This window comes from Megalops cyprinoides, chromosome 1 (genome assembly GCF_013368585.1).
Source record: "Megalops cyprinoides isolate fMegCyp1 chromosome 1, fMegCyp1.pri, whole genome shotgun sequence".
Classification (NCBI taxonomy): Eukaryota; Metazoa; Chordata; class Actinopteri; order Elopiformes; family Megalopidae; genus Megalops; species Megalops cyprinoides.
Genome location: NC_050583.1, coordinates 59221552 through 59246710, shown reverse-complemented (window position 1 = coordinate 59246710; position 25159 = coordinate 59221552). Strand labels below are relative to the sequence as shown.

The following is a 25159-nucleotide window of genomic DNA, read 5'->3' as shown; positions in this document are numbered from 1 at the left end:
GGCGTGGCTGGTCTGACTGAGCAGGTTGAGCTGGGCGTGGCTGAGCTGGCTGAGCTGGGCGTGGCTGAGCTGGCTGACTGGGAGCAGGTGTGACAGCATGTGATTCATATTAAGAAAGGCAGTATATGTAGTATATGTAAGTTGTAGGTTATAGTTGAATTTGTGGAGCGGGGGATGACACTCAACACAAGTCTTGAGATGAGGAAATTGTAGAATATGTCACCTCCTACAGGCTTGGCAATAATTCCTGGGCCATTCAGTGCCAACCAACAGTCAGTAGTCGTAACTGCGGATATTAAACACCCTGAAGATAAGATATGCTTTAAAAATGTCATGTATTTCACCATTCAAAGTGATAATTGAAATTGATTAACTATAACACTATCACTGTACTTTTCTTCTACATTTTCACCTGCATTCACTAACAATATCTAATAAACAGAACTTAAAAATTGCGTTGCATTTAGAAAATGTTGCATTTAGGTAATTCAAATTGGTTGTAATTAAACTCAACCCATTCTGATATATGGTTCCTGTGATAATAAAATGCAGCAGTTTTCTGCAAGCAATTTCATTTATAATGACAAAATGGAGCAGTGAGAAAGAACATTGGATAAATTATGTTGTCACTTTTATAATATGCTTGTTACAAAAACATAAAAAAACAGTTATTTAAAAAGACTGAACAAAGCGTAATGCATACAAGACCGAAACCCAAGATGAAGCATAGCCGGAGCTTGATGATACATGTATCTTGTACATGTTGGGTCCATATCACAATATGTTCTCTCCATTGTATGTGACAGATGTAAATGGTGCAAAACCTCAAACAATCTCATGCCTTATGCATATAGATTTACATTAGAACTGTTTCATAGTGGATTGCCATAAGGTGTTTGATGGTTCAATACAAAGATCTTGGTTCCAGGCAGATTTTATTTTTTGGTAGTCATGGGCAATTCATATGTTAGACCATATTGTATATTCTGTAGATAAAGAATAGAATAGGGCCTTTGGGGGAATGGATGGAAATAAAGCAAAATGTTTACAAGCTTCATACCTGTAAGTGCATTTTAGGGATATTGTGTTTCTTCATCAAAACCCATTTCAGCCCATATTTAAGGTACAGCTGAAATGTTTCATCAGTGACAGAGGTGTTTGAAGGTGCAGGCAGTAAACTGATCTTCTCTTTGTACCCCAAGTGATTTTTAAACTGTCATCATATTTTTGAGCTCAATACAATGGAATTGTTTGTATGGAAATCATTAGTTCAAGGTAGAGGTGAGCGGAAAAGTGAGGTCAGAAAAATGGAAAGAAACCATTGGTTGTTGCAGAATGTAGAATGATTGGAAAAAATCTGTGTTAGGTTTTATCTTACAGATTGAGAGTTTGCAAAACCTGAACAATATGTAAATGACAAAGGTGTTCTTTTATAGACAATTGAAATAGGGAATTATGTGATCAGAGGTCATAAACTATATGGCCAAAAGAATGTGGACACCTGACCCATATGAGCTTATTGGACATCCCATTCCAAAACCATGGGCATTAATAGGAGTTGCCCCCCCCCCCCCCCCCCCCCCCCCCCCTTCCCCCCCTTTTGCAGCTATAACAGCCTCCACTCTTCTGGAGAGGCTTTCCACAAGATTTTGGAGTGTGCCTGTGGGAATTTGTGCCCATTCAGCCAAAAGAGTATTTGTGAGATCAGGCACTGATGTTGGACGAGAAGGCCTGGCTCCCAATCGGTGTTCTAATTCATCCCAAAGGTGTTCAGTGGGGTTGAGGTCAGGGCTCTGCGCAGGCCACTGGAGTTACTCCACACCAAGCTATTTTTTTTTTTACCAAAGCCTTGACTAGCTGCTGCCTTTGATCCAATGGGTTGGAAAATTTGGGTTGCACCTTGTTTTATCAGTACAGATTTCACTGTACTTTAAATGTTGAATAGTATTTCATACAAATAAAACACTGAATGAAACACACCAATTGCACAATCAAACAGAAGGAAAAAATAATATTTTAATCACTTCCTTGCACAAAAATATACTCCACTGCATCTGTTAAAGTATCAGCAACATTATTCAAAATAAACACAACACCTTCAATTAAAAAAATCAAGTATCATTCAAAGGCCTACATGGTGGGCTTATATTAGTGATACTCATTTTCAGTATTCCCCTGACTCATTCCGTACACAGCAGTTGAGACCTCATCATCATTGTTAAAATACCATGCACCATTTTACAACTTTGAGTTTAATGATCTTATGGACTTAATGCTGGTGTTTTATTTCTTAGGGATACACAGAAGCTTAATAGATACTTCCTGCAAGTACTGAGCTGCTCTGATGCCTTCTCTGAAATTGACTACATAACTTATAAGGATTCATATACCTTGGTCATGATGGACATGTTTAATTACATCTCTGTACACAGGTACTTCACAAAACGTTTGCAAGTGGATATTACTTTTATGTAGGGAGCAAATAATAGTACACTTCCACTCATGATTTGGTCCCTGAAGAGTAAAAACAGCTATTCCTATTGTAATCAATTCTAATACCAATTGCAATTTGTGTATTTGAAAAGCCATCCTTTATAATTACACCCTAATGGCACTAAGTGCTACCTGACGATCACCACATTAGATATATGTTTGTTTTTTAACTTCTGCTGATTGTGTTAGAGTTTAAAAGCTAATGTCAGACCATCTCCTACAGTGAGCATGCTCAAATTGACCCTGACGTCTCTGTGCAACTTCTTATTCAGCTTGTCAATGCTCTGGGTGTCCAAATCGCCCTCCGCTGGGTTGACAACCTTACCACTCCAGAGAACCTGGAAGACAGGAAAAAGCATTTTCTTAGTGATCCAGCCACTGAAGTGTCACCTGGGCAAAGCCTTGGTACAGATGAAAGTCACTGGGGTAATTTTTGAGATAACGTCACTGTGTGGCAGAGGTTACAATATCCTTCTTTTAGAGTACCCAAGATTGTATACATTCATATCCTGAAATCATATCAAGAGTTCCTGTAAGATCGCTGGAGAAGAAAAAAAAAAGAATTTATCGTGCCCCTATTATTACTTAAATGCCCTGATCTGGGATGACTTGCTCATATTTCACAAATATTATCCAATTATCCACTTATTTCTGCAATGATACAGCTGTTCTGTAATTCAGCTTAAGTATCTTGCTCAAGGGTACAACAGCAGTGCTCCACCCAGGGTTGACACCCGCACCCTAAATCCATACTTAATTCCTTAGCATCTAAACCACACTAGCTCCCTTTCAAGTTAGCAACATGCAGAAGCTCAGTAAAGCTTATCTGAAATGTTGAATGTTTTTGTTAATGCGTTGGAGTGCTTTATGCTCACAAGTACTCATAACATTCATTTTATTTTAAATTTACTATCATAATAACACTATAAAAAAACACAAACAAAACACAACCTGGTTTCTGAGTTAGAGATTATTAATATACTAATGGAGATTGTTGATATTCTTAAATAATCAATTTAACACCTTCAGCATAAGATTTGTTGTGTTTAATGCCACAAGAGTGGAATACTCACATTATCGATGGCTATAATTCCTCCTTTCCTCACCAGCTGAAGGGACTTTTCATAGTAGTTGTCATAGTTCTGTTTGTCAGCGTCAATGAAGACAAAGTCAAAGGTCTCTGCCTCACCCGCTGCGAGGAGATCATCTGTTGATGGACAAATGGGGATGTCAAATTACATTACATTACAAAACCCTTGGTTCTGAACGCAAACATTATCAGAGGATGGTTTCATTTTTAAATTAATTACCAAGGGTTTTCAGGGCTGGCTGTATGCGAAGATCTATTTTATGCTCAACTCCAGCCTGAAAAAAAGAGAAATGGTTATGAAATCCTGTAGAGTTCATTCCTGTAAGACTTAGACATGCTTGGATGTAATATGAACCAGTTTTGGGTACTATGAAAAGACTGGATGGTGGGTTATCAGTCAGTGTGATGGGAAGGCTGACAGGCTATCAAAGTCAGAGAGGTACGATACAGAACTGTCCAGTACATGCATAGTCAAAGGCAGTGCATGTACTGCTTTATGCTTACCTACCTACGTCCTCCTGTAGCCAGGAGCTGCAGTCATTTTACCTGTATGTAGGAGTCAAGAGGGACAAGGAACTAGGCATTTAGCTTTTTAAGCTAGGATTATATTGATAATTAAGTGGCTTATGAAACTGGCTAAAAGGCGTTTATGTTAAATATGTATAGAGACACATAGATATACAAATAATTTTAACAGCAAGCTATTTAAAAACACAGGTCTCGTGGTAACCCCCTCTTTTACAGTCTCCTGCCCTAAAGACTCTCAGTCTCATCCTAGCAACAGAGTAACTCTAGTCTTTAAAACTCTGTTGGTTGGCTTTCTGCATCAAGCCTTGGTTTCTTAATGGAAGTCACTTCATGGTCATGAAGTCAATTCTCCTAATGTTCCAGATATAAATTAGCTGTGATTTGAAAGCACACAAACATGCAGGCTATGCTGTGTTTCTGTCACAGGTTACCTGTGGATACAAATGTCATTTTAGCTTGGACCACCACAGTGCCTACTTTGGGGAATTTTCTTGGATCAGTGATTTTTTTTTTTTTTTTTAGATTGACTCGTGCATGGATATATGCTTTAATTTTACTGCCACTCCGAAGTCACAGACCTGTAAGACTTGCATGCATTAGAAGCTTATAGTTGCAACAGTAAAGCGTAGTGCAATCCAAAGCTGATAAGAGCAAATTTTAGTTTACAAAAAATCTCTGAGTCTCCAGATTTGATATGAGAAGCCTGTAAGCGAACAGTCTCTTCAGCATGAGTAAAATATTGCAGGTGACTAAAAATAGTGCCGGCTCCTATGAAATGGAAAGGTGGGGAGCACTTGTGAAAGTGCTGCAGTATGTGGATGAATGGAAGGTGACTGCAGTATGCTTCAAAAAGCAAGGCAGACAGAGAAAAGAGGGTCCATAGTACACACACACGAAGATGGCTGTTGACACAACCCTTGCTGCAAATGTAATAGCAGCAGCTAGAAAATGTAGTTTACTTTTGAAATAAAATTACAGAGGTTTCAGGAGTCCTGGTGAAAGAAGCAGTGAAGGGTGAGGAAAAAAATACAGGAGCCTCCTCTGCAGAGATCTGCTTATGCTGCCGCATGCTCTTTTTCAGTCTAATTGACCCTATTTGGAGCCTCTCCACGGTGCCGTCCTTAATTTTTTGCCTTCTTTTGGAAAAAAAAAATGTCATTTGTAGCCATATTGAATGTCCCTCAGTTACAGTATTGATTTTGAAACAAACTTGAGACAGCGTGAACGTGAACAGGCAGCAGTCCAGAATAGCCACTTGATATGCTAAAGGATGCTTAGCGTTGTATTTTGAAGAAAGCAAACTCAGGTGATGTGTCTAGTTGGACACCCCCAATCACTTATCTGACAGCACTGTAACGACCATGTACTTGTACAACGTCCAAACAAGCAGGTCCTCTCAGTTTAATTAAAATATTAAAATGTAAAATTCATTTTACATGCAAGAAGTCCTCATTAATTTACGTTTGCCTTAAATAATCTGTTTTTAACATAGTTGATTAATTCAGTTTTTTCATTTTAAGCAGAGGCTCTTGGAGCAGCCTATACATGCCCGCTTCTCAAACTCACATTCCTTGTTTTTTGTGCCACAATTTAACCTCTGCAAACTTTTGAATTTGATTTATTTTACACATAATCAATGACTACTGGTAATTTCTCTCATGTCTCTTAAACAGTCCAAAACAATAAGAGATATGATGAAGATTATGAAGGAGAAGGGTTACAGAAGGAGACATTCACCATATAACAACTCAAGAGATGGGAGAGTCCACGCAACATTAGCAGTACTGGTGAGTCAGTGACCACAGACCACAAAACAGCTAGACCTTTCCCTGAAGAATTCAAGAAAATTGTCGCTGGGTGTTTAAAATGGATGAGACAGTACTCTCTGGAGAAGGACTGCAGGAGGACAAACGTGCCTTGGGATTAAACGCAGCAAAAGACCAAGTGAGTTTCCTCCTTGGGGAAAATGCTATGTGCCACATGAGAATGAAACCCTTGCCAGTACCACTCATTGAATCCAAATACTCTTAAGAGGTACTCAAAGGACCACTTGCCTGTCATCTACTGATCAAAAAAGAATGCCAAGATCAATGCCTTAGGCTGTGTTCATATGTAGCACCTTTTTTGATGAAAAACACTGGCCATAGCATTTTTTGTTTGTTCCAAAAAGCAGTTGAGAGCGTCTTTTGTCAGAAACTAGCACAATTAACTTCTCCACTGCTACCCTCTCCATTTTTGGTGGTTGTTATGGGAAACGACTGGTGTCACTACTCCACTTGTGATTGGTCAGCTGTCAAAAAGTGCTTGAAGTAGGGCGTTTTTTTCTGAGAAGTTGAACTCTTTTCAACTGAAAAAATGCCCTGAGCTGCAGAAAAAAACGCCGGCAACACCGTTAAAAAAAATGCTCAGGACGTTTTTGAAAAAACGGTCTAGTCCATAGGATTATTATGTAAAACAGACGCTGACAGCTTCCCTTAAAGACCTTCCCATCCCATCAAACTGGAATTTTTGGTATGTGAAGAATGCTTCTCCCCCACCAGAAGCGATTTTTAAACCTCAACCGATGGTACACTTTGAAGGTGGGGTTTATGTCAACCGTCAAAGTGATCCTGTGTAGCATGCTTCAACCGCTAAGGGCAAGGTAAGGCAGACTGGTGACAAGAATGCCTCAGTACCTCACTAACTAATGCTAATGCAATACTTGAAGAGCTTCAGTGCTGTACAGCGCATCAACAACACTGCTCCAATATGACCATGGAGTGTAGTGACGGAAAGCTGTGCAACGTGTATTTTACAAAAGTAGTGGCCTGAGACCGTGAGTTACTACTTTAGATGTATTGTAAGGAGTCTGTTCTGGTGCAAAGGATTCACAAGTCTGGCCAAAATGGCATGGTTTGATGAGGCAGAAGAGAAAGTTCTCTTTTTCAACACAACACTAGTCACCTTTGACCCCTCTGTCGGGGTCTGACAGACTGTTGATTTGGATAGCAGCTCTTGAAAAGGAGGCCTGGCTTACCTCTTTCCAGAAAGGCTTCCCGGTATTCGTGTAATTTTCATTTACATCGCAGGCCACAACACGGCCATCCTCTGGCAGAGCCAGTGCCAGGCTCAGAGCGTTGTACCCAGTGTACACTCCTGGGACAAACAAAGAGAGCACAACAGTGACATTTGGGTCTTTCATATAGGGCGAATACAGGAGACCATCACCTTTGCAATTTGTGTCCAGCTTCCCTCTTTGTTCCAAGGTGGCCAATGGCACACCAGTACCTAAGCTCTTTTTTTTTTAACATATTATAAATGTTTACTGCATCATTATGTAAATATGCGTATTAATTACTTGTTTAATGCATTACTGCACTGCATTCAGTTCAATGTCCCTTTGTGCATAAGTCTTTTATCGGCACACAATCCTATAAAAGTTATGGGGCACCACATCTGACTGCGGGAAAATGGGTGTGGCCGTGTGTGGTTTGAAGAAACTGTGGTGTTCCTAACAGTTTATAAAGCAGTGACTGTGTTATAGCCAAGGCTAAAGTGTCCACCAGAATAGGAGTAAATGAAATTGAAGTTTTTATATATACCAATCTCGATGGCTTTCTTGGCCTGGATCAGTTTTGCAAGGTTGGCCATGAGCTGTGCTTCCTCACAAGCGACCATGATGAAGTTCCAGGGATCTTCAAGTGTTTTCTGAAAGATGTGTTAGAAACATATACTCCTAAACAACAGAAAAATCTGGTTTTCACTGATATTCCTTGTGCAACTGAATATACACTGTCATAGATAGCCAAGACTGGAAAAAGTCCATTTGACATTGAATGGTGCCATTTTGACAACAAAACAAAACAAAACAAAATACTCAGAAACAGACTATCCAGGAAGAAATCGCCATGTTGTTTTCTGCAGTATAAATTCAGTATCGTGAAAAATCAGTTTCAGCAGGATAAACTTGAAATAATGCGAAATGGGGCCCTCTGGCGGTTACTTTACTTTATTGTCGTCATTCCACCTATCCGGGTAAGAAAATCCTCTTGAAGGTGAACATTTCTGTTTAGCCTATCTGCTTGGCATTTACCTTATTAGCGCATTCGGCTGAGATACCAACACAAACATTACTTACCAATCTCAGCTTTTTAAGGGCTGGGTGCTCCCTCATTGAATGATTCAACACATACTGCATCAAGGGATTGTCTTTCGCTCCACTGTGACTCTTGAAGATATCCATGCTGGAGAATGTGGACCTGCGTTTTCCTTTAGAAAGAAGATATTCGCTTGTGATACAGTGCCGCAACAAGTAAATTACTTAAGATTTAAAAGTACTAGACCCCAACCAAAGCAAATTATTTTAGGTCTGTTTATTGGGTAATGTAATTGTGTGCTAATAGCCTAGTTGAATGCTAATAAGTTACATTTTAAAAATGCAAATTATCTAACTTTGTTACACATCATAAGTGGGCAACACAGCAAGCGTAAATACTTCAACCTTATTCGGATTCTAGCGCAGTGCACCGGACGCTGACTTTGCCGTATCTCAACTCATTTTCAAGGAACGACTGCCACAACTGTAACACCTTGTAGTAGGAAGTGTAAAAAGAACTGATGACTACATTAGATAATTTTACACCAGGTACAACAGACTGCCATCCCAGGAAATATTCTGCGGGGGACTACACCAATATAACATATCGCTTGTTTATAATGTACTTTAAATGTGTCCTTTTTAAGTAATATGCAGACTCGAGGTTCAGGATGTTGCTCAATGTCCTTATGTTACCTCCTTGACGTATTACACGCCAATATTTTCAAGGACTATAATTGACATCATAGGATGACTTTCTTGATATAATACAGTAGTAACCAACTAAAATACGTGATATAGCTTTCACTGACAGATGCCACAGCCTAAAAGAGATTACAATCGCAATAATTTGTAACCTGCTCTTGGGTTTATTGTATCGATTCCGCGAGAAAAACAGTAGCAACGCCCACCGATTAAAGCCAAACCCTTACCGATATAGTACCCTGCAGCAAGAACAACACCAAGGGTAGCAGTGCCAACCCAGGCTTCTTTTGAAACATTGAATTGGGACATTGCCGTTAACCACCAACACCGTGCTGACCCTGAAATGTGGCGAACATGCGCTTCCTCTCGGAGTACTACAGTAACCTATTTACCACAGTGTCTGTGATATTCGTATCCCTGAAATGTTTACACATAGGCCTGGGAAAGGCCCTGTGTTGTCGCAGGTCGGCGCTTATATTCTTATAATTACGACAAAAATGGTTACAAGAAAGATTACACGCTATTTGTCACATGATCTTTCATGTGTTTCTGCTGGACGAACCGTGCAGGGAAAAATCGACTTGTTCCGTTTCCACATTTTTTTTTTTTTATGATTCACGATTAAACAAAATAAAAGGCGAGATATTTTGTCTCTGTGCAATGTTCAGGGCAGCAGAAAAAGCTGCGAAGAACTTTACTTAAGTGTGACCGAGTAGGAAAATACAATGATTCATTTAAAACAACACGAAGACCCACATAGATGCATTTAAATAATGTGTAATGTACTTGAATTGAAGACTAACACTTCGTGTTTTGATTTTGCCTACCACGAGTCTAATATATGTATGCTGGGATATTTATGTTTAACTATAGGCTACATATTTAGAATTTTGAAAGATGCACAAAATTGTTGCACTCTTGTTAGCATATTTAAGAGTTTGTCTTGTTTTTTTTAATTATTATTTTATTCGCTTAGATAATTTAACAACGTCATTCCGAATTTGCTAATCACCACATGCTTTTTCTGCAGTTTATACAATGAAATGTAAAATCTTGTTAATGTCGGGTGCAATTACTCACTTTTCCTAAGACGATCCAAACGCCGCCGCGTTATCAATAGCTTGATATTTTTCCGTTATGTCCACAGCCAACCCACCCTTGGTGTTTAAAATGGCTTCTACGAGGGAGGGGAAGTATTCCGACTACCAATTGTTTTAACTCATGACGCTCCAGTTTGAATTCCTATTGTGTAATGAGCCTTAAGCATCAGTTATAGTTAGTGAGCTGGAAACAGGCAGAAATCATCGCACCGCTCGTGAGCTGGACGCAGAGAAAGCAGAAACAGCAATCTCAAGATCTATGAATGTGGAATGCACTATTTATTTCCATAAAAACTGTTCCATAAATAAACAAATACCCATACTTGTTGCAGCATGGGTTGAAGTGGCTAACACACTGGTTTTACAGGGTACGACTTATTGCAATTACTGCACATTACCGTTTAAATGGAATGGTATGGTTTTAAAAATCTGCGTTTACAGGTATGGGTTGTACGTGTTTCTTATTCAAGTAGTCCTTGAACACAAGTACGCTACCGCAGCCTACGGTCTTTAGCCCTGTGTGAAGCTAATTTCAATCTTTCTTTTCAGCATCATGCACTGTGTTGTACCAAGCAAATTGTCGCATTGGCTGTAATCAATAGTAACAGCCTAGAATTCCTTGACTTTGAGGTTTCTTCATTGTGGGCATGTACTGCATAATACTTGGGTTGCACAGGAAATGGATTTTATAGAGCACAGTTCTGTTCCTTTGCCAACTGCTTAAAAGCAGCTTGTGAATCAGTGGTACATTGCCATGAAGCTGGCACTGATTTCACTGAATAAATATTCTTGTTTTTGGACCCCAGAACAATAATCTAAATGTTCACGTTTGTCAGAAAGAAATATATGGACAGTTGACTGAAATGTATGCTTGGCACTGTTGCAGAAGGGAAATACCAAACAATCAATTTTTATCAACAATTAATTTTAAAACAGTAAACATACAATGCACCTTTTAAATGAATTATTTTTTTTTTACAAAAAAAAAAAAAAAAAGGATTATCGGATACATCAATGTTTTGTTATGCATACTAGTGCATATTAATACCTTTACCTTTCAAGTCTGTGCTGTACTAGCCTGCATGAGTGTGTATTACATCCTTTAGTAATGCATACTGTGTCGAGGTTATGTTTACATGGGATCACCAAACTATTTAAGAACTTTGTGATACCTTTGATATTTAATGTGCACAATAGATGCTGCACCTATAATGCCAGGGATACAATGGTATGAACACCTAATGAAAATACTGCTTGAGTTTGATAAGAGGGCTAAGGCTAAACTGCAAGGACAGAGTTTACCTTTTTACAGAGATGCATGGCCATGTTGGTAATGACCTCAGCAAAATGACTGGATTTGACCTGGACACCTAACCTGTGTACACCTCTCCTGTGATGATCCACAGTCACCAAACATGAGGTTTTTTTCTACTTTTATTCACATTTGTTTGTTTCAGTCAAAGCAGTATGAATCTCTTTTTTCATTAACCAGTGGCAGTCAGGTGACTGACAGGCAGTGACTTGCCACTTAAAGCCATTCAATCTGAATGCCCGCTATTATCTAAGACAAACATCCATTATCAACTATGGCAGCTGCATGTTTGCCTAAGGTTGCCACCAGGAGGTGAAAAGTCATGGCTATTTTGTAACTGGTTAGTTCAGTACTTAATATAGTCTCATGAGTTCTTCATACCACAAGTTAGAATTCTGTCAGTCTAACAATAATACAACGATTATGACTGCCTAATCTATGAACATTATGAATTGTTTAACATGTGGAATGAGCAGTGTTAAAAACAAAGAAAGACAAAACTTGTTTCCGAAAACAAATAAATTTAAGTTTTTTTTTTTTTTTTAAATCAAGTTGACGTTAGCCAGCAGCATTGCCTCTTTACAAGCTCTGTAGCATATAATTATTTTGGTCTTCAAGTGCTCTCTGCCAGACAAAAATCTGAAATTATGATTTCAGATTCAAAAGAATAAAATAGGAATTGAACCTGAATGTTATCATTGTAAGGTTCATATTTGTAATTTCTTTCATTAAACTGATCATTAAAACATTACTTTGTCAGAATATTGTGCACCTTCCAAAAACAGAGTGCAAGATATTTTCCCAATGGCTTTTAAGAGGTTTTATTAGACAGCACCCTCTAGTGGCTAAATCTTGGTACTGTATGTCACGCGTTATACCTGTTTTACTTTTTACTTACTAGGGCACAAATACTTGTACTAGGGTACAAATTAAGAAACTTAATATTAATTTATTTTATGAAAACATATATGGAAAAATTACACTGTAAAATATTAAACATAGTTAAAGCAACATTAACAACTAAGCCTTGTTACAAAAGTCAATTGAAATGTGATGGTTTTCAACACAAATATCTGACTGAATAGCAACTTAAACAATATTGAGAGTTGTATTGGTACTAACCAGTACTAGCAAACATCCTACATTTGTAGGAATTGGCTCAAATCTGCCTGCCAGAGCTGGAGAAAAGTGTACCTTACCCCTATTTTCATTATCAAATGAAATTACTGATTGCATACAACTGACAATATTACAATGCTACAACATGTGTTTACAGTGTGTTGCACTGTAATGTTATTCTATTTTTCTGTCTTTCATAACAGCCAAATGTGCTTTTACCAAACCCTGCCCTGAGGTAGGTGTGATATGGCAATAACCAGTCGAAAACACCAGAATTCACATTGAAAGCAAGTGCAGAAGACTGAATCTTTTGATACCCCCTCCCCTGCCCAATCATCATTAGTGAGTGTGGGGTCAATCTCTGTTTCCCAAAGAATTGAGACACAGAGGAGGCTAACCGTCATAGAAGCGTAGGATCTGTAATGATCTTCATTGCATATTGTCTGAATATTATTATTTTACTTACCTGTAGTCTATTTATTTGGGTTTTTGGTAAATCTGTTTGAACCAATATCTTCTGATTTGTTAATAGATACCTGTTAAAAATATGAATCTCATGATCAGTGTGTGGATTGCTTTCAGTGTGAGGAGCATCAGACAGCTTCATTGTGTCAATAATAATTAACATAAACAATTACATTCATGTTAAAAATGTTCAATGGCATTCATTTTAGGAGACGCCAATGTAAAAAAAATCACCACAGTGGATGATTCTGATTATATGTAGATGTATGTCAAGGTGTTAAAGACACTTTCTGGCTACAGTATTCTACAGGGTGAACATTCCTCCTGATTAGCTCAGGCTCAGGGAAAACCTACTGTTGTATCATGGGTTGGTCAGAATAGTAGTGGCCTGAGACAATTTACTGTAGAAACGCCTCCAGCTTGCTTCAGGTATACAGCAGCTGACCTAAGGCAGGTCTGTGTAAAATGTGACCATAGAAGTGCCAAAATAAATATGTCCAGTGACAAATTGTCCACATATACTGCTGTGCACTACTGTAACTAAGCCAATACCATTGAATTTATTGTTGTATATCAGGGTGTTGCTCATAAGACATGCTGCTATTCAAATATTCAAAGTCAAATCAAATCACTTTATTGTCACATCACTTGACACAGTTGTGCAGAAGAGTGAAAATCTTGTGTGCGTAGTTCACGTCAACAGTGCAGTGTAGTACAGACAGTAGTATGCACAATACACAATATACAGTATAAACTATATACACAGTATACACAATTAACAAACTACAATAAATACACTGCACACATAATGGACACAATAAATACAATATAGACATAACAGTTGGGTATAATGGACACAGTAGATACAGTGATGATCTGTTGTTGGATCTATGTGGCAGAGTCTAGTGCCCTGATGGCCTGGTGGTAAAAACTGTCCCCGAGCCTACTGGTCCGAGCTTTGATACTAAGGTACTGTTTGCATGATGGTAGCAGTGAACAAGTGGTACAATGTGTGATTACTACACATTGTAGTCTATTTTGTAAAATATACTGTAAGATCAGTAAATGTCAATGCATTAGCAGTCCTTGAGAAATTACTACCACAGGTTAATCCCATCTGATAAGGTTTCCCTGTTTTAATGTCTGTCACGTTACAGTGAATCAGATATTTTGCCAGTTTGGCATTACTGGTTTTACAGTTCTAGTGCTACGGCATCAGACCAGTGTTATTAATATGAATGTCTTTCAATTAATAAGTTGCTGGCATTATTTCAATCAGACACCTTCTAATACAAAACTGTTTTACCTCCCAAATTTAACTTTAAAAGAAGTAATTAGGCTTCTCATTTCATTCAAATCCTGGTGTTGATACCTTATTACAGTCTTATGTTTAAAGGATAAATAAGACCCCTTCAAACCCTTTAGCTTGTATTTTCAAAATAAACCTAAATACACAGTGAAAGGTGAAACAAAGCAAGACAATATACAAATGCACATGAATTAACACAATGTGATATGAGTGTGGTGGTGGAAGAATGTGATTGTCTATTTGAACATTATTATTTTTAACATTACAGTAGGCAAGTTATATTATTTGAGACCCGGTTATCACAGATGCATACTTGGAAAAAAAATTGTCATTTGAACACAGATTTAGACATTGCGTTACACTTTACCCGAGTGCTTGTAAGACAACAATAACTGGGCTTTTCTGAACGGGGCCCGCCCCGCTGTATGAAGGGCCATGTTTGTCTCAATGGAGCTCCGCTCATTCGCGAGGACTCACTCGCTAATGACATGAAGTGTATATAAATAGAAGAGTGTTGCGAAAGCATCCCTCACACACAAGTGCACGTCAATTAGACGAGTCATGACTCCGAGTGTCTTTGAAGAACTTGTTGGCACAGTGCGTAACGATGGGAGACTGATGGCCCGGACCCGGCGCCGCTCAGGTCCGCTCTGTTAAAAAAAACGTGAAGCCGCGTCCCCCCCCCCCATCTCCTCTCCCTGCAGCTCGAGGACTCTTTATGTGACACTAATTGTTTCTGCTTCTCGTGCCAAGTACCTACTGTTCTCCCGCAGGTTCTACAGACAGGGGCCCGGTCCCTCAGCTGCTTTTTGTGTCTGTTAAGGAATGAAAAGACGTGTCTCTCCATCTGCAGAAAGCACTCCTCTCTTCACTCTCTCCCTCCTTCCCAGCACCGCTTTCCAGGGCCTGCTTGTTTTCATGTTGCTGGTTGGCTGTCACCATTCCGCATTAACACACTCTAAAAAGCACTCTCCCAGAGGTTTTGGCTGCTATGAAAAGAAAAAAAAAAAATAAAACAAAACAACAAAACTTACACTACTGCCAAAAGGAATGTAATTTATAAAACTAAATATTCTAAAAGGTTTGTGTTGTTATTTATTTTGGAAAGTAAAGTATATTTCAAAAAAGATGCTGCTCTGCATTAAGTTGTACCCTTTAGCTGTAGGGAGCCCTGGCTTTTGTTATTTAAATCTTTGCTTCATTTTTGTTGAATTTTATGTAAATATTGAATACTGTGCATAATTTGACTATGTTAGCTTGAATATTGCAAGTTAACAAGCAAACCCAAGCAAACCACGATTCAAGGTCTGTTTATATAAATAAGTGACAAAACCATATAGCATATCATGAGAACTTTGCTATGTGTTCTCATGACTTGTATATCAATTCAGTCCAATCCCAAAGAGAAAGCTAGCAGAATACTACATCATACTATGAAACAGTGCACTGCAGCAGCAATTCAGTCTGTCTTTTGTGCTTTCAGAACACCCTGCACAACACATGAACACATTACAGTTAGTAGGGCACTTTGTATCTGGATCATTCATTGCCAGTCTGGGGCACAGAGCTGTTCTTGTCCAGCATGTGATACACACTTTCATACAGCGAGTGGCAGTATTGCAAAGGCTATGGCGCTGAAAAAACCTCGCTTTGCCACCCTTTCTCCACTCTTAGTTATCTGCAGAGGGTTATGCCATTTATTTCTTTTATGCAAACCCTCTCACTGGACACATTTTCAGTTGCATAAGTAATACATTAACACACACAGTTACAGGTTTCGACATCCCATATATCTCTAACTTTAAAAAGGAAACATTAAATGGAAACATGGTTATGCATGTAACCTGTATGTATGTGTATGTGTAATTTGTCTTTTTGTGTTAACTACAATGTATAACAACAGCAGAGCAAAGCTATTATTTACTGGTTTAATTTCAAAGAATGTCTGAACATAGCAGGAGTACATATTTTTTGTATACATATAATACGATGGACTATAATATTTAGAATATTACTTTACCAATCTCTGTGTACTCATGCATTTTTACACATCCAGTATGATTTTTGAAACAACATGTGTGGATGTGTACAACATTAGTACTTATATTTTACTCATATGCTCGATGACCTGTCTGTAGTGTAATCAACCAGACCAGGCTTTACAAACTGGAAAACTAGTAAAGGCCTGGACAGATGTATTCAAAGTGATTCCAATTATACTGCAATGAGTTGTATGGGTGGGGTAGCGGTGTGAAGATTGATTTTACAACATGATTTGTATATGACATGACAAGTTGGTGACAAACCATGGAAAAAGTACATAAAATTTACTCAAAACTGTGTTCCTATGTTGGGACATTTTACGCCTTTGGTCACGCCATCAGAAACGTACCTTTGAGAACAACCCGTCTTTTTAAAGACCCTGTACCATAGACAAAGACCAGTTGTTCTGCATGTAGGCCAGGGTTCATAGTCACTATGGGCTGTATTGTTAAACTTAAACAGAAATGGCCGAATATGGATATTGTTAAAACAGAAAGCTTCTATCAACGACACTGTTGGTGGGTTCACTTCTTTTTTCATGAATGTGGGACAGCATGAGGTTTTGGACCAGCTCAGATCAGTATGTTGGCTCTGTGTTTCTCACACCGTTGTTGCCGTGGTGAGATTCTGTGGAAGTATGAAATCGAGCCTGAGTGACAGCAATGTTTGACTTCCAAATCACTTCGGCATTTTTTTTTATTAGCTTTGTAAGTAAACAGATTTCGATTTTTATGGAGTCGCACAAGCCAAGACAGTCCTCAAAGATCAAACAGCTCGCTTAAGGGCAATCTTGCTGCGGTGAAACCTTTAATATGAAAGGCACTGACACCTTTTGCAAGGTGCAAAAGACACATGTCATTTCCTCAAAAACAATTAGTGACTGAACGTAGGACTTTTTAATCCCCTGACTTGCACTGCCAGCCTGCTCTGTGGGTCCCTCATATCGATTGTTTGTGACATATGAGATCCCGTGTCAGTCAACGATGTGTTTACAGAATGTCTGGGAATCCAGAATTTTCTGTCTACGTGCAGACAACGCAGGAATATTAAAGATGTATTTTACTTTTTGAAAGAAAAAAAAAAATACTGTCAATGGGGTGGCTTGCTTTAACGTTTCTTAAAATGTAAGCTGTTGCACTGCAAGTGAATAAAATGCAAGGTTTGTGTCTTGAATTGGTCATGTGTCTCTAACTACACATATGCAGAAATGCTCTCATCTTGTAGCCTGTGGCCCATGTATGTAAACTCTCATACTTAGACCACTGCATTGCAGATACACTGTACATACTCATTTTCCGAGACCACGTTGGCACTGTTAAGACAGAATCCATGGGCAGAGACTGAAGCTAACATTGCATTCCACATACTACATTATTTACTTGCTTGGCAGACTCCCTTATCCAGAGCAATTTGGATAGCTTACATGTTTTATCCATTTAAACTGCTGGATATTTACTGAAGTAATTCAGGATAAATTGTTGCTCAAGGGTACAATGGTAGCACCCCCTGTCTGGGACTCAACCCTGCAATCATCTAATTACGATACAGGAATGACAGTATACATACAGCAACGCTGTGGTGTATTTTCCATGCAAAGAATAACTTCATAATTACATGGTGCACAGGGTTCTGCCATGAGTCTCCAGAGGGATGTGTGATGTTATATTTTAAATGACATGCAATTTGATATCTCATTCCCCTTATCCGTCACTAACACCATGTCTGTGTATACCACCCTGTGCCCCCAGAAACCACACCTTTCTGTGTGAGGTCACTTCATTTTCCCCTCCCAATCGTTTCTCTATCTTGCCAGCGATAACCTGTAATTACCATAATTTAAGCACTGATGATGATGTCCTAACTTGGATCAATTTGCTATGGCAATTTGACCCACTTAATTGAGTCGATGATCAGCCCCGCGTGACCCGGCCCCCTTGAAGCCGAGGGGAAGTTCCCGGCTGCGCCTCGTCAGGCCTCGCGGAGCAGCAGGAAATGGCGTGTGATGCTGCGGTCATGTGCCCAGAGCGCAGGAGGAGGGATCGTCAGAGCTCGCAGCGTAATACTCCCGGACATACACCATATCTGATGTTAATTCAATCATGCAAAGATGCCTCACTTTCCTCTGCCCAAGACACACAAGCATAAGGTCAAGAGCGGCTTGTGTTAGCACAATGATGTCAGAAAGAAGCTGTGTAGATAATTGACTTTATGCATTTTAAAAAGGGGTGGGGGTGGGGGGTGGTCACTCAGCCAGCCAGATATTAAAAAATACGACTGTAGTCTTTTGTTAAGTGTTCACTGTAAATGATTACAGCTATCTGAAAAGGCCAACAGCGTATTGGAGTCGCATGAGGTTGTATAATTCTGTTGCCTACTATCTAACAGTAACAGACTATCTAACAGTAATTCATTTTAATACAATCACATGGAAGAAAACAGGCTTTTAAACAGTCTTAAGTGGATAAAGAATACAAGGGTGTTTTGTCGTGACTACTGTTAATTTTTAATGTAAAAGACCGATGTCTGTAACATGCAAAAAAGAGGTATTGGCGTGGATACGTTCAGATTTTTTTTACTTTTGGAGACAAGGAAACAAAATCACTCATAATGCAGTTGTTTGCTATATAATATCATTTCAGACTTAAGATAATTCCTCTGTAAGTCTTGGAAAACCTGCTGCTAACATTACTAACATATAGCTTGGAAGTGTATGCTAAAAAAATGAGAATGTAGATGGCAGCATTTGACTTGCCGCAGTAGCTTTGTGCCAGACTCATTGGTTCTAGGCAGATGACTGCAAGGCCTCGACTAGGACTGCGTTGTGGTGTGTGGGTGACTCCTGCTGAAGAGCTGCCACTCCGTTAATGGGAGGCGTTTGATCACCTCAGCCCCCCGTGTGAAGGAAACTGATGGATTTCACCACAGTATATTATCCACTGCATCTGTTGTAAGAAGAAGAGGGGTGATGTTTACTTATAATGTATTCCGTTGCAAAAATGCTGTCAGAGTAAGTATGTTTTAACTAACTCTGCTTTGTAAAATAGCCTGCGGTACTTGTTCAGATACGTTAACAATATAAAGCAGAGGATCTACAGAAATGCACTACATTTATTCTAGTAAATGCATAAATGCATATCATTTTGAAAAGCCCTGATGCTGTAGACCAAAATCCACTCATACATACATATATATATATAAATCATAACATTTTAAACAACATTATTCACATACTAATGGAAATAAGGACATTTTTCATAAAGAACAGACCTTGCTTGTTTCTGTTCTCCCCCTTTTTTGTATGTAACTGTGAAAAAATAGCAGAAATCATGGCCTCTTTAAGAATGCAGGAAATGTTCCATGAAGCCCACAATGAATTTTATTGATGGGACTGTTGATTCTTAACTGCATGGTCATTATTTTTTATAAGCCACGGGGAACAACAAGTCAGTCAGCTGACAGGTGCTAACACTGGGAGTAAAAAATTGAACACACAAGAGCATAGCTAGATTTCCTCTCAGATGGAGAACAATGTACTGAGAATTTGCGCTGTGTAGTGTGACTTATTCAGTATATAGCTAGAGGTTTTTTTTTTTTTTTTTACAAAGAACATTGTAAACACCACAATGTCCCATGTCAAATATCATAAGTTTTGATGGCTGTGTACATAACCCAGGCCTGTTCCTTTGTTATTATTTTGCAAAGAGGCCTCGCAGCTATGTCTGAATTCTCCTAACGTGTCACGGGTAGAAATCCCACTTTGCAAAGCTTCGATTATTTTGGCGCAGGACGATGAAAGCGCAAGGCGCAGTATGAGATCCGCTGTACTTGCAGAGGAATCGGGGAAATTAATATTTGAGTAGTGCGTGCAACTGCATGAACAATACAAGCACGTGGGGAAAAATAAAAATGATGAATAACGTTTTGCCGCGCGGGGAAATGGCAGGTCTCCGCAGTGAAGTAGGCGGCTAACCCAAGCGCTGAACCTGGGCCATGCTGTGTTTTACTGCTCAACTTTAGTGCCTTTATTTGGGCTGATGAATGGCCGACTTATCGGATACACACCCTCTAGGTTGAAGCAAATCCCGGGAGGCCCCGCAGCCGCTGGTTAAAGACAAACTCTGGACAGCTGGGGAGAGTAGAGGCGTTCTCCTTCGGGGCCGTGTCCACGCAGCTGCCCAGCGGAGGAGAGGCTGCCGGAGGGCGCCGGCTACAGTCCACGGCGCAGACATCTGACGAATGCACACAGTAATCCAAAGGTAACGCATTAGTCCGTGCGTCAGGGGACCTCTGTTTGCGATAAATACCTCCACCGCTCACGGCTGTTGTCAGTGGCTGGCAAAAACATAAAACTCTGCTGCGAACCCTTCGTTTATCTCATTATTTGAATTTATTCGGAAGTTGTGCACTCTGTATTTCTTTCTTAATCGCGCTGCTCAGGGCTTTGCAACTACAATGGATTTCTGAAAGAAAGCAGGGCTTATGAAAGCAATATATAACTGCACTTAAGCACTTAGCAGCCCAGAAAAGTGAAATAAAACTATAGCACATGACATGTGTTGTGTGTTTACATGAAAAGACTGGTGCCACAGTGGTGTTTTAGGGGAGTGCTTGCAATGGTGATGACATACTTCCTGTGCAGATGGGTAGTTGAGCTTGAAGTGATTTTAGCTTGTTAATATTTATTGTGTATACGATAAAACATCTTCCTATAATATTTACAGTATGCTGTATACAATCTTTCTGGAATCTGCTTAAAAAAAACAACATAAGGAACATGAGCAAAAATAAACTAAAATAAATAATTACATGCACCAGAATGAAAGACTTAAAAAGACTTGCACTCCAGGACATTAAAAACTCTGCCATGTTTAGTCAGGGCCAAACATGTTTACATACTTGTTGAATCACTCAATATAAAATGAAAAGGTGATGACACCAAAAACCCACAAAAAAACAAGAGCAAGGACACCGAAAACAGCTTACTGGCAGAGAACTTTCTCTGCACTCCCTTTTCATGGGAAAAATGTTAGATAGACATTATGTATTTTAAAGTAACAAGTGCAATGGCCTACCTAAAAAAAGACACTAGTTTTAGGTGTTTGCCACATTCAGATGATGTGCACAGTAGTAATCATGATTGGGAACAATTATTAGGGTATGTTGATGATATCAGACCAATACAGGCTTATTCATAATGAATTAAGAACAGCTTTACACTAAGGTTTACATATGCACTTGGCTGATTTAGCGTATTTACTTAAAAGAATATGAATCTGGTAAGACTTGTAACTGAAGCTGAAAACTGCACAGCAGTAAACAGCCACAACACAAAGGGAAGCCATTGCATTGTGGGTATTAATGAAGTAGTTCTGACCTTTGACCTCACTTCCAGCTTGATCTTTGATCTTTTTGACAATATGATCACTCTTTTGTGATTTGCCCCTATTGTAAATGACAAATCTCAATTTATTAATCTGAATTTCTTCCTTTTCAGTACCAGAGTAGGTTATTCTGTTCCACAGTTTTGAGTTTGACATATTTCACTTTTTTAGCTGTCTTTTCATTTCCCACATAACATCTATTGACTCAAGGGATTTAAGTTTGTGACTACTGTGAAATAGATAGCTTCACATCACAGGACATAGATCTTTTGCTGTGTTATTCCTCTAAAAATTGTGTGATATTGCTTTGCTCTGTGGGTACTGAGGTGCTGCAAGATTTAACCCTTGTGTGAAATCTGAAAGTCTGAAGTCAGTGCTAGAGATCTGACTGTATCCAAAGGTGCATGCATGCACACAAACACACGTGGCTTTTTACCCTTCTCCCCATAATGACGCTACAGCTTTTACATTGCCCTCTATGTAAGTATTAATGATCAATAATTCAAATTTTGGTGTGATGTTAACTTGCACAAAAGGATTTGATTACCTGACAAATTTTTAAGTGCCTTCAAAAGACCAAGCTGAAATTGTGCTGAATTTCAATTAGTGTGGTATAAATGTGAATCCCAAGAAAGCTATGGACTATACACTGAATATAACAGGCATTTACTTTTGCTGTCTTTTGACCACAAATACAATAGTTATGCCTAATTGCCTGCTGGATTTAATTTTATCAGGCTTCTAAAAATACATCAAGATGTAGATCTCGGTTTCGGCTTTTTTTTCTAAGGTGTGAAATGTGAGCCTGTCATTTCCCTCCATTTCCCATCTTCAGCTTCTCAGCTGAGAGTTTGGCTTTGGCAACAGTCTTTCAGCAAGACTGACAGATGAGCTGGTGATACGGTGGCATCAAAAAGTGCAGACTGACAGCTCAGCTTGACAGCCTTCTTCCACCTAAATATACTTCTTGTTCCCAGCATAATATCATCTTGACAAGAAAAGAGAAAAAAAAGAAACCTCTCAATGAAAGGGTCGATAGTCTGAACTTGGGCTAGCCATTATGGCCCGCTTTAGGTAGGGTGTTACAAAAACACTGCATCTGTGATGGTCCAATCCAGGGTTTTAGGTAAGTTTTAATAACAAATGTAATTGTTATAATTGTCTTGTTTGCTATGTCTGTTTGAAGGTAGACTTGAAAATTCTCTGACAGTATTAACATACTGATCCTGCAGATTAAGTGGCTGTGGCTGCACAAAGAAAATGTAATCTTTCACTATATCTGAAAATACCAAGGTTGTTTGTCTGAGTGCTTCAGATTTAAAGTAATGATTATCAGGCTTGCTATTAAAGAAATTGCTTTTGAATGGCATGTGTGTTTAGTTCACAGCTGGGTTTGTGCTTCTGTGTCATTGAAACGTGAGCAATATGAATGAGAAAATAAGTGTTTGTGCGATACTTGGATGAACAAGCAGTTCATCCTGGTTGATTCCCGAGGACAAGCTGTGCTACTGTGTTTGAAATTATCGCTCTATTATGTGATGTCTTGCTGCACATGGTGATTTTTAACACAAATGGGAGAGTTCTGGCATGCTCTTCAAATGTGATGTATTTTCATTAATGTTATGTTATACTCCTTATTTGTCACTTTGACCTTTCATAGAAATCATAAGGCTTCATCAGTTTCCCCGAGCCACGCTCTTTCACCACAATCCTCAACAATGATTCCATTTCGTTTGCCTTAATAATCTGCTTTTAAACTCTTGTGAATTCATTAGAGCACAAATCAAGTCACTGTACCAGTTTACAATGTCTTCTTAAGCTGACACTGACAGTGAGACATACTTTTACTGAAAAACTCTGGCAAACCATTTTTTAACTATTAGACCTTCGCCCTCCCTTCTTCTCCCCATGTCTGCCTCTCTTCCATAGGTGCGAGCTTATGAAGTCCATAAGGGATGGGTCAGCGGGGTTCAGAAATCTGGTCCAAATGCCAAGACATAATACCCTCCACCAGCATCAAGCTAACTGAATCTTCACACTTCATGCCTTTCTGTCAAACTCTTGTCAATACATGTCATGAATGCTCCTTGACTGGCTGTACATCTCTCTTTTTAAAAAAAAAAATAGAATTCCTTTTTTGTTGGTGTGCGTGGAACAGTGTCACATCTACATTATGGAACAACACTGCCAGTTGAGGTTGATACGGGACCAATGACCCTCACTGTACAGAGTGACAGACTAGAGCTTGGGCCAGGCTTTCTCCATGAATCCTCATTAGAGGGTAATTGTCACCTCTCTCTGTGGAAGTGCATGGGCACTGTTTGGCACTGCAGGCCCCAGCTGCTGTATTGTCTCAGCCAGCTTTCTGCAGCTCCTTGCACTCCCTCAGGGGCAAGCTTTTATTATTTTACACTTCCAGGACCAATGCAATTAACAGCTCTCAACGTGTGCTGCCCTGTAGTTGACGTAGCAATATTTTCACCCAAGTTTGTATACCTGTACTGTGCAGCATAGTGGCTAATGGAAGATATCCAGTTTACCACTACTGAAAACATACTACTTGGTGCTTTTATACATATCACACATAGTAAACATTATGTGGAGGGTAGTCGTATGTGAAAACCTGGAGAAAACTGTAAGGTAAGGTAATCGAGTGTGGGTTAGTGGAATGGAAATAGGCATGGACTATTATAGGAATACTGTGTCTGGAAAAATGAAAGGACTAACCCCTTCATAAAATGCCCACTATATAATTATGGAGAAATGATGAGTCAGTAACTGAATAATTTAGATGCAAGTTCTTTATATTCTAACTAAGCTGCCATGCTTTATGGAGTTTAAATCATCCGAAAAGAGAAAAGAAAAACATACACAGAGGTGCAGACAATTGGAAGAAATATTCTTAAAGAGAATTGTGGAAAGCAGTGCTCTCTTTGCTCCAAAATCACACTTTATGATATACTATACACTACATTATATTTACCAGCTTCTAGGCACTCACCCTGCCACTAATCCCAAAACATTTGGTGATTTGTATAGTAAAAGAAACTAGAATGACTGCCATGCAGTCAGCACAAACTGTGGTGAAAGCCGGGTGAGTGGTTTCTACAAGGGATACTTATCACTTTACACAAATCCTGTATAAGCAGTATAGCACATTATTACAAACGGTAATGTTAAGTGCCTGCATTTAATTGGTACTTGGGTACATGTTTATATATTTAGCGCTATATAACATTGAGTATATTCCAGGACAGCATTTTTATGGGTCCTGTAGGTCTTGTCCTTTTTCTATACACATTTTCAGTGCAAAGAATTCTTTGCAATTACCGACAGGTCCATTATTATTTCTGTCAAGACATCTGAGTAGCCAGTAACATTTTGTGGGAAGACTTCCAAACTTTCTGATAACTCCCATTAATAATTGACACTTTGAAATACTTCAGGAAGAGAGGTTGACATGCGAAATGTGGAGCTAGTGATGCACTGTCTGGAGTATTTGCTTCAAGGTACTGCAAGTTGTTTTATTCTTTGTTCAT

General features: G+C 39.0%; 1 protein-coding gene across 2 annotated transcripts; it reads right to left on the bottom strand.

Annotated features, from left to right (window-relative positions):
- Positions 1 to 2032: 2032 nt before the first annotated feature.
- On the bottom strand, positions 2033 to 10124 carry LOC118780924 (catechol O-methyltransferase domain-containing protein 1-like). Of its 2 annotated transcripts, none has more exons than XM_036533712.1 (7): positions 9972 to 10124; positions 8229 to 8359; positions 7693 to 7798; positions 7128 to 7246; positions 3804 to 3858; positions 3567 to 3700; positions 2033 to 2831 (listed from the first exon to the last, which is right to left on the bottom strand). In XM_036533712.1, exons 2-7 carry the CDS (start codon positions 8331 to 8333, stop codon positions 2679 to 2681), a joined length of 672 nt encoding a protein of 223 aa, XP_036389605.1. In that variant the 5' UTR covers positions 8334 to 8359; positions 9972 to 10124; the 3' UTR covers positions 2033 to 2678. The 2 variants fall into 2 exon arrangements, with proteins under 2 accessions (XP_036389605.1, XP_036389597.1); XM_036533704.1 differs by lacking the exon at positions 9972 to 10124 and adding an exon at positions 9119 to 9246.
- Between the last annotated feature and the right edge of the window lie 15035 nt (positions 10125 to 25159).

Excerpts from the sequence above, each read along its gene's own strand:
- LOC118780924 (XM_036533704.1), bottom strand. The coding sequence starts at position 9,200 with ATGTCCCAATTCAATGTTTCAAAAGAAGCCTGGGTTGGCACTGCTACC. Across the intron at positions 3,859-7,127 it reads GGAAGCCTTTCTGGAAAGAG|GCTGGAGTTGAGCATAAAAT; the intron begins GTAAGCCAGGCC and ends TCTTTTTTTCAG. Across the intron at positions 3,701-3,803 it reads GCCAGCCCTGAAAACCCTTG|ATGATCTCCTCGCAGCGGGT; the intron begins GTAATTAATTTA and ends GTCCATCAACAG.